The sequence below is a fragment of the Erinaceus europaeus genome, chromosome 11, assembly GCF_950295315.1.
Source record: "Erinaceus europaeus chromosome 11, mEriEur2.1, whole genome shotgun sequence".
NCBI classification, from domain to species: Eukaryota; Metazoa; Chordata; class Mammalia; order Eulipotyphla; family Erinaceidae; genus Erinaceus; species Erinaceus europaeus.
Window position 1 is genome coordinate 47,572,316 of NC_080172.1, and position 13,907 is coordinate 47,586,222.

Here is a 13,907-nt window from a genome sequence, read left to right on the forward strand (position 1 = left end):
AGTGAGAAAAAAAGGGAAAGAGTATCAGAGCATCACTATGGTACATTTGATACCAGGGATCTAACTCAGGACCTCATGTTGGAAAGTTTATAAAACACTTTATATACTTCACCACCTCCTACACTGCTAAAACTAATTTTATCCTTACTTCAGGATAAAAATAACTCGCAATACTTTCTTTCCTCCCCTATTTTATTAGACAGGAATTGAGAAAAAGAGACACCTGCAGACCTGCTTTACTGCTCTTGAAGCTTCCCCACTGCCGGTGCAGAACAGGGGCTTGAATCTATGTCCTTGTGACTGGTAATATGTGTGCTCAGAGCTTTTCTCTGATTTATTTATTTATTTATTTACCAGAGCACTGCCCAGTACTGGGTTATGGTGGTTTGGGGGATTGATCCTGAGGCATGAGAGTCCTTTTTTTTTTTTTTTTTCCCTTTTGTTGCCCTTGTTTTTCATTTTTCTTGTAGTTATTTTTGTTATTGATGTCGTCGTCGTTGTTAGATAGGACAGAGAGAAATGGAGAGAGGAGGGGAAGACAGACAGGGGGAGAGAAAGATAGACACCTGCAGACCTGCTTCACCGCCTATGAAGCGACTCCTCTGCAGGTGGGGAGCCGGGGGCTAGAACCTGACATCCTTACAGGTTCTTGCTCTTCACGCCACGTGCGCTTTAACCCGCTGCTACTGCCCGACTCCCATGAGAGTCTTTTTGTAGAATCATTATGTTATGGCCCTCACCCCTTTCTTAGTTTTATCTCCATCTGACTAAGTGATGTACAGAGAACCTTGGACATCAGTATTCCATTGATGGAGCACTGGCCTCAACCTGTGCTTTTGTCATCTTCCCTCACTTTCTTTCTTCCTCTCTGGTGTTTACTTATTATTTTTTCATATCATTTTATTGGGGAAATAATGCATGCACACAATTTCATGAGAGAGTTGGGGCTTGATAAAAATGTGCAATAGCCAAACCAAAAACAAACAAACAAAAAACCCCTCAGCACCACTATAAGCCAAAACTGAGGAGTTTTAGTAAAAACAAAACAAAACAAAACGGGGTGGGGCGGAGTTTATGGCACATCTTGTTGAACCTATACTTTAAAGTGCACAAGAATCCGGGTTTGAGACCTCCACCCCCCACCACCTGCTGGGGGGAAGGGGAAGCTTCACAAGTGGTGAAGCAGTATTGCTTCCCCATCCTCTCTCAATTTCTCTGTCATATATATAAATGGTCTAGGAGGTGGCTGGCAGTGGATAAAGCATGGGAGCATGGGATTGTCAAGCATAAAGTCCTGAGTTCAGTCTGTTGTGTCTGCAGAACATGTCTGTTTCGTTCTCTCTCTCCCTCTGTCTTTCTCATAAACATACATGCCACATGAAAACGGAATAAATAAAAACGGAATAAAAAAACCAAAAAACAAAGTCCCGGTCTAGGCAGCCGTGGGCATCTACACCTCCCACACGGTAAGTGGACCTTCCCATCATGAAACCTCGGCGCACCCTCAGCTTACTCAGGGACCTTCCAAACATGGCGGCTGAAGGCCTTTTCGTCACTTCCTGCAGGCGGCGGATATAAAGACCAGGATTTCCGCTTTCGCTCCTTTCCGGCGGTGACAGCCTCCCCACGAGATCATGCCTGTGAGTTTATGGGTACAGGTTACGATGGGGCGCTCACTCTTGTATTCGCGGTGCCCGCGCCCAGGTCTGGGACCCCAGCAGGCCCGCCCCCCCCTCTCGCATTCCTGGCTCCCGCCGCGGGGCGCCTCATGTAGGCGCGTGAACGCACGGGCCAGATAAGATGGCGGCCCGGCTGCGCGATTGGCGGGGGCCGGGTCTGAACACCCCGCACCGCGGGTCTCTTAACACCTGTTTCTGTCTCCAGCTGGCGAAAGACCTTCTCCATCCCTCTCCTGAAGAGGAGAAGCGGAAGCACAAGAAGAAGCGCCTGGTGCAGAGCCCCAACTCTTACTTCATGGATGTCAAGTGCCCAGGTGAGCCCCCCGGACCCCGACCTTCTTGGCCCCTTGTAGCGTCTGTGTTGTTGGTTCCACGTCTCTGCGGTTGTAGGATGGTGTAAATGGACAAGAGTATGTGACAAACATCTTGCTGTTTTCTTCCAGGATGCTATAAGATCACCACCGTCTTTAGCCATGCACAAACGGTAGTTTTGTGCGTTGGCTGTTCCACTGTCCTCTGCCAGCCTACAGGAGGAAAAGCAAGGCTTACAGAAGGTATGGATGGTTCCACAACTGATTTTGGACTTCATATACCCAAAGCACTGCTCAACTCTGGCTTATGATCGCGCTGGGGATTGATCATGGTGTCTCATTTGGTGTCTTGGGATTGACCATTTGGTGTCTCAGGCATGAGGCTCTTTGCATAACTATGATGCTATCTCCCCACCCTTTGATTTTGAACTTTGGATCTTATAATGCAAAGAACCTTGTTTGCTGTTTTTTTCTTTCTTCAAATCATTACCAAAAGTTTTGACATTTTAACTCTCAAAGCCCTATTGAATAAAAAGGGGGAAAAGGATGCCATAGTTGAATTTGCTATTATATCAAACTCGGTCCTTAAAGGTGACCTAAGTGGTAGGTAAAAGGTTTGAGAACATGGAACTTGCAAGTTTATGGATCATCGGCAGATTGTGTGAGTAGGGTCAGAATAAAGTAGGCTGCTGTCAACTAACCTAAACTGAACTTTTTTCTTACAGGATGCTCCTTCAGACGGAAGCAGCACTGAAAGCACCCTGAACCAAGATCAGCGGGAAATCATCCCAATAAAAAGACATTTTGGGTACATCCTGTTTATTGTCTTGCTTACTGCTAGGAAGTTTCCACCTCAAATATTGAGGGCAATGAGAAGAGTGGACTGATTTGATTGCTTGAGTCATTGGAGGCAAGTAAGTGGTCAAGTACTTGAAGTTAATTTCAGACACTTGTAGCCAGGTAGGCACACTAAACTTGAAATAAACTAAATCTTCCAAGCTTGAAAAATCTGAAGCACTTATAAATAACGTATTTGCTTGAGTCTTTGTGTTTTCTTAAAATTATGAATTGACAGTTAATCTTGAAAACAAATTCAACATACCACTTTAAAGTAAAAACAACTTATATTTTATTTGAAATTTACAGGCTTCTGAGTGTAAGGGTATGGCATTTTGTGTAGGGCTCAAGCTCTCCAGTCTCTTAACAGTTGTCCAAGTGGAGGTTTTAGTGCTTTATACTCCACAGCCAGTGTTGTAGTTTACTCTGGGCTGCTGGGGGTTGCTGGCTCATGAAGGGAGGGGGAGAACGAGTGGAGGTGTAAGAACCTGAAAGTAAAGGGAGAAGTGATATGAAAAGGGTAAATAAAATTCATAATCAGAGCCTTGGAAAGGTGGACTGTGCTTACCTGACTGTGGTGTTCCTAGAGTTGGTACATAAACAAATGGGACTGTCTGTACCTTGTTTAGGAGAGCATTGTATGCTGGAAAAAAGAACAAGGTAGGTATCACCAAAGAGGCAAATCAGTTTCCCTTAGAGATAGGGCTCATTAAGGGGCTCATTTTAGAATCAGTATTGCTATAAAAAGTAAATGTGATGGTAATAGGGGAAATGCAGTGGATGGGCGATGCTCTGGTTCTTTTTCTCATTGGCCCTAAAAAAAAGTAGCATATCAAATTAACAGACATGTTTAAAGGGAATTATTGTTTTTAGTATCATATATATTTTTGCCTCCAGGGTTATTGCTGGGACTCAAATTTTTTTTTTATTGTGAATCCACTGCTCCTAGAGAACCCCCCCCCCCATTTTGTTGTCCTTGTTATTGCCATTGATGCTGTTAGGATAAGAGAGAGGAGGGGAAATGGGGAGAGAAAGACACCTGCAGACCAGTTTCAGCACTTGTGAAGTGACCCCCCTGCAGGTGGGGGACCGAGGACTCCAGCCGGGATCCTTGTGCCATGTGCGCTTAACCTGCTGCGCTACCGCCTGACACCCCCCTCCTATGTATCTTACTTTTAATGAGATACAGAGAGACACTAGAGCATTCCTCAGCTCTGGTTTATGGTGGTTGCTGGGTATTGAGGCTAATGCTTCAGGCATGAAAGGCTTTTGCATAGTTATTATGCTGTCTCCCCAGCCCTAAAGGGGATTATTATTCCAGTGATTTTAGATGTTTTTCTAAAAAAAAAAATCTGGTGATTCATGCCTGAGGCTCCAAAACCCCAGATTCAATTCCCTACACCACCATAAGCCAGAGCTGATCAGTGCTCTGGTTAAATATATGTGGCTTAAAAAAAAAAAAAAAATATATATATATATATATATATATATATAATGGGAATCAGTGGCCAATAATGGTTTGAATCACCTCTAGCTATGAATTTAAATAAAACTGGCCATTATCGTAGTCTGGGAGGTGGTGCAGTGGCTAAGGCACTAGACTATCAAGCAAGAGGTCCCAAGTTCGATCCCTGGCAGCACATGTACCAGAGTGATAGCTGGTTCTTTCCTCCTATCTTTCTCATAAATTCTTTAAAAAACAACAAAACTGGCCATTATGTTAGATTAATTACAGATGAAGTTGGGACTTATAGCATGTATAATTTCACTGCTGCTGGCTGCATATTCATAGGCAGAGGAAGAGGCCATAGCACCAATTCCCTGCTCCCTTTGCTCCTGTGTGCCAGGCTTTAATCTGGTGAAGAAGCTGGGGGTCATTGTGGGTTGCAGAAGGTAGGTCTGGCTTCTGTAATTGCTTCCCCGCTGAACATGGGCATTGACTGGTCAGTCCATACTCCCAGTCTTCCTCTCTTTCCCTAGTAGGGTGGGACCCTGAGTCCATGCTCCCAGAGGAATAGAGAGTGGGAAAGCTATCAGGGGAGGGGGTGGGATATGGAGATTGGGTGGTGGGAATTGTGTGGAGTTGTACCCCTCCTACCCTATGGTTTTGTTAATCCTTTCTTAAAAAAAAAAAAAAGAAGCTGGGGGTAAGAATTCTAGCCCTTGGGGCGGGGGAGACAGCATAATGGTTATGCAAACAGACTAAAGTAAAATTAATAAAATAAAAAAAAAAGAATTCTAGCCTATCTGAAGTAGTATTCACTTGTGAGTAGTTTGTTCAATGTTTTTTTACAGTAAAGTGGGCAAAATCTTAATTCCTAGGTACTGGAGCTAAAGAAAGCTAATTGCTTGTCAAAGTTAGGTGTTGATAAATAGCTACTTTTCACCCTCATTTAGTTTGAAATGAATTGAAGGCAATTTCCAAGTTAAGTCTATGATGCAGAATTTAAGGGGTGCTTACCTAGAAAGATGAAAGCTGTTGATGCCAACAACGCAAAGAGGGTAAAGAGGAGGATCTGGTAAGAACCCACAAACTTCTGGAGGACACTTGAATCTTCACATTGATCTGGTTAATGGACATAAGGACAGATGCTGCATTAAACTCACATGCAAGTGGGAGAAATAACAATAGTTATGTAAAACTCATGCCTTAGGCTCCATATACCAAGCTGAGCAATGCTTTGGTAAAACCAACAACTTCAGTGGTGGCATTGGAAAAAGGGCTGGACCTTTTCAGGAGGAGGTCCTGAGTTAAAGCCCCCTAACAAGTGTGCCAAGAGTGATGTGATGGTTTTCTTCTTATGAATGAATCTTAAGAAAGAAACTTAACCAGGTCCTCATAACTCATTTCTGTCTGTATATCTAGTAGAGACCCTCTACTTTGGGCTCCAGAATGGCCTTTTCTTACTATTTGACAACATTGTTTAGTTTCAATCTGCATAGCCTGACTTGTATACAGTCACACACTAACCAAGACCTGCTGTTGAAAGTTGTTTCCAGTGCTTAGGATAAGAGTTCAAAGATGAGGATACAGTATAACTCCTATCTTCTCTGTCAGGCATACATGCTTGTGAAGGAGCTGGGAGGCTAGGCTGGGCACATACCTACCCACTTTGGCTGTACTTCCTTTCCCATGGTCCCTCCTGGCTCTAAGCTCAGCTCTGGTTTATGGTGGTGCATGGGGATTGAACCTGGGACTTTGGAGCCTCAGGCATGGGAGTCTGCATAACCATTATGCTATCTACCCCTACCCAATACAGAGGTTCTTAACTACAATGCCATGGATAAGTTATGCAGTCTGGTCAAGACTGGCTCCCACCTAACTCAAATCTTTTTTCCCAACCATCCTTCTCCATGTCTATATGTACATATATAGCATAAGATGAAAAATAACCAATCTAACCTCTAACCAACATTACTTAATTTGTTATATCGTGAATATCTATCTTTGGACTGAGGAAAGAGCAGTTTACACATCAGACTATCATGCACCACCATAAATCAAGAGTTATACCAAATCTATATTGCCATGTGCATGCCTCAGGTTTGAGCCTGGCCTCCACTACACTGGAGGGAGCTCTTACTATGGTGTTCCCCCCCCCCCTTGGGATTAATGGTTTATAATCAACAGTAAAAGTAGTTTGTGTATTTATAGTTTTCAACATGACAATTCAATCCCCTCTAGGTCCTCTTCTGCCATCATGTTTTTTTTTTTTTTAATCCCTTTTGTTGCCCTTGTTATTCATTTTTTAATCAGAACACTGATCAGCTCTGGTGGTACGGGGGATTTAACCTGGGACTTTTGAGCCTCAGGCATGAGAGTCTCTTTGCTTAACCATCACACTTATCTACCCTGCCCTGTGGTGCCTTTATTGCTGAAAATGAGCAGGAATTTTCCAAAACTTATGAGAACTAAACCATCCTCAGTTGAGGAAAGCAGTTTTCCTTGAGAGGTTGGTAAATAGAAAAGGCAAAGAATGATTCTCTTTTATACTGGAAGTTCTTGTTCTCTTTAATACTTATTTGCTGGATTGAAAAATAGGAAATGGGGAGAAAGACAACTGCAGCACTGCTTTACCACATGTGAAGCTTTCCCCCTAGAGGGATGAATAGGAAACCTGGGGGCTGGGCGGTAGCGCAGCAGGTTAAGCGCACATGGCGCAAAGTGCAAAGACCACTGTAAGGATCCTAGTTTGAGCCGCCAGCTCCCCACCTGCAGGGGAATCGCTTAGCAAGCAGTGAAGTAGGTCTGCAGGTGTCTTTCTCTCTTCTCTGTCTTAACACTCCTCTCAATTTCTCTGTCTTATCCAACAACAATAGCTATAACAATAACCACAACAAGGGCAACAAAATGGGAACAATGGCCTCCAGGAGCAGTGGACTCATAGTGCTGGCACTGAGCCCCAGCGATAATCCTGGAGGCAAAAAAGGAAACCTTCCAATGGAAGAGATGGGATATGGAACTCTGGTAGTAGGAATTGTATGGAATTGTGCCCCTCTTATTCTATGGTCTTGTTGATCATTATTAAATCAATAAAAAAAAAAATGGGGGCCGAGTGGTGGTGCATCTGGTTGAGCGAAAAAAGAAAAAATCATGAGCCCCAAGGGTCATACTTACAATAGACTTTCTAGCTTCTTACCACCCTAAAGTCCCTATTTTCAACTGCTCTATTCCTTTGTTCTGGTTCCTATTTATTAAACATTTTGACCTATCTCATAACTTACTGCCTTTCAGACACCAAGTTCCAGATGCTACTATGATTCCATCCTAAACTCCATGGGCAACCTCACCAATGTGCCCTGGAACCACACCTCTCCAGAGCCCTACCAAACTAGGAAAAGATAGAAACAATGGAGGTATGAATCAACCTGCCAACGCCCATGTGCAGCAGAGAAGCAGTTACAGAAGGCAGAACTCCTACCTTCTGAACCCCAGAATGTTTTAGTTCATAGCTCCAGAAGGGGAGAAATCTTAGGGGAAGATGACTAGAGGGCTCTGAAACCCAATCCATCAGGACTCAGAGAAGAATTAAAAAGGAAAGGCATATACCCTCCTCACCTACTTCCTATTACAGTTCTCTCACTCTAAAGCTAACTTCATCAAAGCAAAGACTGCAAAAGCTGAATAAGGACAAGAGACTGGCATACTTTAATGATGACTCTTTAGTCGCTATCAGACCACACCATCAGCTGGAGCCCTAGTTGGGGAGTCCTGAGATTCCCAAATAGACATGATGGGATGTGAGGGCGATCTGGCTGCGACATCTGTCACCCCATTGATCGCCAGGGTTGATTCGGCTAATCTGGCTGGCTAGGCGGGTGTCCCCTTCCTCCCTCACCGCTCCATGTGCGTCCCTCCCGAAGCTGCGCGCTCGGTCGAAGAGGACGGCCTTCCCCGAATAGAGACGGACCAGTCTTCGGTCGAGGGTATACGAGTAGCTGCGCTCCCCTGCTAGAACCTCCAAACAAGCTCTCAAGGTCCAAATAGACATGATGGGCCTAGACCTCAAATCCCTCTCTCCATTCTTACTGGTCATCTCTATCAGGAACAATAATAAAATAGACCCCTTTGTGGGCCCCCATAGGACCCTGCCCTCAACTGAAGGGAGGTTGGACAATATACTCTATGCTATACCTGAGTAAGATAGGTCCTGATATTGGGGCAGCTTGGAACGTTCCTACTTAATGACCACGGAATGTGAGCTCAGATCTACAGGGATGCAGAGGTCACATAGGCTCCTAAGCTGAATATGGGCCCCAGGTCATATCAAATCTATGGGATTTACAATCAACAATATTTATACCCCTTTCCCATATTTGGGAGCTACTCTCTTCCCTGATCTAGCTTTCTGGTCCTTCTGCCAACCATGAATGACATCATCTCCCCAGACAATAATTAGGATCCACCTGCATATCAGATTTTAGGCTCAGGCAAAAAAAACCCAAAAACCAAAACACTAGTATAGCCACGGGCCCTTTGGAATATAACTAAAATATGCCTACTAGCTATCTACAAAACAGAGACACCCTACCCCTCAACTCTTCACCTGCACTATTCCAGCCTTTAGGTCCATGATTGGTCAACAATTGGTCAACAATTTGGCTTTGTATGTTAACTCTCTTTTTTTAAAAAAATTATATTTATTTTCCCTTTTGTTGCCCTTGTTTTTTACTGTTGTTGTAGTTATTGTTGTTACTGATGTTGTTGTTGGATAGGACAGAGAAATAAAGAGAGGAGGGGAAGACAGAGAGAGGGAGAGAAAGACAAACACCTGCAGACTTGCTTCACCGCCTGTGAAGTGATTCCCCTGCAGGTGGAGAGCTGGGGGCTTGAACCGGGAGCCTTACGCCGGTCCTTGCACTTTGCGTGCTTAACTCTCTGTGCCACCGCCCAACTCCTGTTAACTCTCTTTTCAACCACCAGGTTCCAGATGCTAGCAGGATGCCAACCAGACTTCCCTGGACAGACAACCTCACCAATGTGTCCTGAAGCTCTGCTTCCCCAGAGCCCTTCCCCAATAGGGAAAGAGAGAGGCAGGCTGGGAGTATGAATCGACCTGTCAATGCCCATGTTGGAGAACGCCCATCAGTGGAGAAGCAATTACAGAAGCCAGACCTTCCCGCCTTCTGCATCTCACAAGGACCTTAGGTCCATACTCCCAGAGGGTTAAAGAATAGGAAAGCTATCAGGGGAGAGGATGGTATACAGAGTTCTGGTGGTGGGAATTGTGTGAAGTTTTACCCCTCTTATCCTATGGTTTAGTCAATGTTTCCTTTTTATAAATAAAAAATTTTAAAGAAAAGGGAAGGCATTCAGATGTAGTAATTAGGTATGACTTAAAATGGAAGAAAAGTCAGGACCATATAAAAAATGAGGAAAATATATAGAGATAGATTGAGAAATAATAGTCAACACATATGTATGATCGTGGGAGAATCATTGCAGTTTCTAATGGAGGTAATGGGGACAGAGAACTCTGGTGGTGGGAATGGTGTGGAATTGTATGTATCCTTGTTATTTTGATCCTTGTGCTTTGCGCCACGTGCTCTTAACCCGCTGCACTACCACCCAACTCCTTGTTATTTTGTTAACCACTAATAAAAATAAAATTTAAGGCAGAGGGTAGATAGCATAATGGTTATGCAAACAGATTCTCATGCCTGAGGCTCCAAAGTCCCAGGTTCAATCCCTGCATCACCATAAGCCAGAACTGAACAGTGTATTTATTTATTTATTTACAAATAAATAGGGAGTCAGGCGGTAGTGCAGCAGGCTAAGACAGGCCTAAGGACCCCGGTTCAAGCCCCTGGCTCCCCACCTGTAGGGGAGTCGCTTCACAAGCAGTGAAGTAGGTCTGCAGGTGTCTAACTTTCTCTCCCCCTCTCTGCCTTCCCCTCTTCTCTCCATTTCTCTCTGTCCTATCCAACAACAATGACATCATCAAACAACAATAATAACTACAACAATAAAACAACAAGGGCAACAAAAGGGAATAAATAAATTAAAATATTAAAAAAATAAAATAAAATTTTAAAAAATGTGGCATGAGAGAGGAGAGAAACCTAGAGCATTGCTCTGACACCTCTGATGCTGGGGATCAAATTTAGGTTTTCATGCTTGTAAGTCCATTCATTACTTTAACTACTGTGCTATCTTCCAGGTCACTGACACAACTTTAAAATGTTGAGTTGAGGGAGTTGGGTGGTAACGCAGCAGGTTAAGTACAGGTGATGCAAAGCGCAAGGACTGGCATAAGGATCCCCGTTCGAGCCCCTGGCTCCCCACCTGCTGAAGAGTTGCTTCACAAGTGGTGAAGCAGGTCTGCAGGTGTCTATCTTTCTCTCCCCCCTCTCTTTCTTCCCCTTCTCTCTCCATTTCTCTCTGTCCTACCAACAACGACAGCAATAATAACTACAACAATAAAAAAAACAAAACAAGGGCTACAAAAGGAAATAAATAAATATATTTTAAAAAAATGTTGAGTTGAGTAACATCAAGCTAATGACTGGGACTTATTTTTTTCCCCAGAGCATGCTCTGATTTATGGTAGAGCTGGGGATTGAAGCTGGGACTTTTGATGCCTTAGGCATGGAAATCTTTTTGCATAACCACTGTACTTTTCCCCCAGCCCACCACCAAGCTTGTGGTAAATCTACTAGATAGCTATACTGTGAATAGACTTGAAAAATAACTATCTGGGTGTAGGAGATAGCATAATGGTTATGCAAAAGGACTTTTATGCCTGAGACTCCAAAGCCCCAGGTTCAATCCCCAGTACCACTATACACTAGAGCTGAGCAGTGCTCTGGTCTCAGTCTCAGTCTGTCTTAAAATAAAAATAAAAACAAAATGTTATTAAAAGAAAAGTGACAGAAGTTGGGTGGTAGCGCATCGGGTTAAGCGCAGGTGGTGTGAAGTGCAAGGACCCGCATAAGGATCCCAGTTTTGAGCCCCTGGCTCCCCACCTGTAGGTGGGGTCACTTCAAAAGTGGTGAAGTGTGTCTGCAGTTGTCTCTCTCCCCCTCTCTGTCTTCCCCTCCTCTCTCTATTTCTATCTAACAATGACACCAATAACAACTACAACAATAAAAACAACAAGGGCAACAAAAGGAAATAAATAATAAATACTAAAAAAAAAAAAAGAAAAGTGACTATCCATGTACTTCTAGTTGAGCAGTCTTGTTCTAATTGATGACTGTTTCCCATTAACTAAATTGTGAATAATAATAGTTACCTTTCCTTCTTTCGATTAAACATAATGCCCAGGGGTCTGGCTGATAGCTCACACTTTACCATGTGTGAGGACTGGGTTGCTAGATGGGAGCACAGGGGAAACTCTAGCAGAGGTTCTGTGGTGTCTCCTGTCTTCTTTAACCCTCTGCTGTGATTGGTTGAACTATGTAGGCATGCAGCTTTGGTGAAAAAAAGAGAAAACAAAAAACAACCCCACATCACAAAAAATAGGCCCCAGTGCTCACCTGCACAGGACTTCTCTGTCATAGCTCTCACTTGCACGGCCTCACGTTGGTTGGTGAGCACACTGGAAATGTTGATGAAAACGGGTGATGCCATCTGCTGGAGGGAGGTGAAGTTGACCACTCTCACATGATAGATAGCCAGGCCCGGTGTGAGGGAAGAGTGTCTACGGTCAGAGACCACCAGGGCAGGAGAGCTAGGGAAGACCTTGGAGAAATATGAAATGGTACTATTGTCTGAAGGGAGAAAAATAAGTTTTGTATAAATATATTCCAATCTTTTTGTTTTAAAGATTTTCTTTTTAACATTTATCGTATTTGACAGAACAGAGAGAAATTGAGAGGAAGAGAGAGACACCTGTAGCACTGCTTCACTGCTTGTAAAGTTTCCCTCTGCAGGTGGGGAACAGGGGCTTGAACCCAGAGGTAAATGAACCCATGGTAATAAGTGAATGTGAGCCCGTGGTAATAAATGCACTGGGGCTGGGTGGTGGTGTGCCTTGGTTGAGCATACACGTTACAATGTGCAAGGACCCAGGTTTGAGTCCCCAGCCCCCACCTGTAGGAGGAAAGCTTCCCAAGTAGTGAAGCAGTGCTATAGGTGTCTCTCTGTCCTTCTTCCCTACTATATCCCCCTTCCTCTCAATTTCTGGCTGTCTTTATCAAATAAATAAATATATTTTAAAAAAGTAATAAATGCACTTAACCTGGCATACCACCACCCAGCCTCTAAGATTTTATTAATGACAGGAGAGAACCAGAGCGTCACTTATCTATGGCAATGCTGAGGATCAAACTCAGAACCTCAGTTTCGAACATCCAGTTCTTTATCCACTGGGCCACCTCTCATACTGTGATACACTCCAACCTTAAATATATAGTAAGACACCTAGACTTATAGTTCTAGCTACCTGACAAATCATTTGTTAAAAATACATATTTTAAAATATTTCTATTTTACTATACTGCAAGAGATATGGAGAGAGCAGAGCACTCTGACCTGTAGTGTTGCCAGGGATTAAATCTGGGACTTCTAGGGCTTCAGGCATTATAGTCTTGTGTACAGGGTGGGTGGTGGCCCACCTGGTAGAGTGCACATATTACCATACATAAGGATTTAGGTTTCGATCTCTCACCTTCTATCCAGAGGGAAAAATATAGCTGCCAAAAGTGGTAGAGTCATGTAGGCATTGAGCCCCAGTCAAAACCCAGGTGGCAAAATAAATAAAATACTAAAAAATCAGTCTTATAGGAGGCACAGTGTTGGACTCTTAAGCATGAGGTCACAAGTTCAAGTTTTAGAATGGCCTGTGTAAGAGTGATGCTCTGTTTCTTATAAATAAATACTTTTAAAAATGAGTAAGTGGTGAATGTTATCCAGTCATTCCATAATAGCTTCTTTACCTTTAGGATGCGAATGAGAAACCTTTTCAAGCTCCTCATTTCCAGTTCCATGTGTTGGTCTAGTTCTTAACATACCTCTAGCTTCTCAAGGACTCTGTCCACTCCCAGAACTCTTATTTCCCCAATGTCTTCTTTGTGTCTGAGAACCAGTTCTGACTGGTTGGTATAAAAGGCTGGGATGAAGGGAATGAGGATTCTTTGCATTCCATTTTTGCTACGTTCACTGATGAGGGTGGCCCAGGCATAGACTGAGGTGTCGGCCATGCTGAGGGCCTGCAGCAGCTCTGCTGACTGGGAACGAACCTTGATTAAGCAGACATAAACCCCTGAGGAAAAGAAAAAATGAAAAGTTCCAAGGCTCTTCTGAACCTACTAAATTAGGATAGGATGGAGAAAATGGAGAAAAGCAAATTTGAGAAAAATATTCAATTTTGAGTATTTGATATTAGCATACTATTGACCATTATGAGATGGGATACCAGAGGAAAAAAACAGTCCTAGGGGACCCACAACTGAACTTGTTACTATAAAGAATATCATTACAGGGGTCTTGAAGAGAGGGTATAATGGTTATGCAAAAAAGACTTCCAGGGGCTGAATGGTGGCATACCTGGTTAAGTGTACATATTACTATGCACAAGGACCCAGGTTCAAGCCCCTCAGTTCCCATCTGCAGGGGGAAAGATTCATCAGCGGTGAA

The 13,907-nt window shown here is 43.5% G+C and overlaps 2 protein-coding genes across 3 annotated transcripts in view; one reads left to right on the plus strand and one right to left on the minus strand.

The window, feature by feature from the left end:
- Positions 1 to 1,569: 1,569 nt before the first annotated feature.
- On the plus strand, positions 1,570 to 3,031 carry RPS27 (ribosomal protein S27). The gene is made up of 4 exons (XM_007525415.3): positions 1,570 to 1,640; positions 1,885 to 1,993; positions 2,123 to 2,233; positions 2,716 to 3,031. Exons 1-4 carry the CDS (start codon positions 1,635 to 1,637, stop codon positions 2,742 to 2,744), a joined length of 255 nt encoding a protein of 84 aa, XP_007525477.2. The 5' UTR covers positions 1,570 to 1,634; the 3' UTR covers positions 2,745 to 3,031.
- A 64-nt stretch (positions 3,032 to 3,095) lies between these two features.
- NUP210L (nucleoporin 210 like) overlaps positions 3,096 to 13,907 on the minus strand; it is a 147,815-nt gene continuing 137,003 nt past the window's right edge. The window contains exons 36-40 of one of the 2 annotated variants that reach the window (XM_060201461.1): positions 13,283 to 13,533; positions 11,807 to 12,011; positions 5,289 to 5,393; positions 3,396 to 3,470; positions 3,096 to 3,315 (exon numbers count right to left, since the gene is read on the minus strand). In XM_060201461.1, the coding sequence (XP_060057444.1) occupies positions 3,215 to 3,315; positions 3,396 to 3,470; positions 5,289 to 5,393; positions 11,807 to 12,011; positions 13,283 to 13,533 (737 nt within the window). In that variant the 3' untranslated portion in view covers positions 3,096 to 3,214. The remainder of the gene's footprint in view (positions 3,316 to 3,395; positions 3,471 to 5,288; positions 5,394 to 11,806; positions 12,012 to 13,282; positions 13,534 to 13,907) is intronic. The other variant, XM_060201462.1, reaches the window with a different exon arrangement.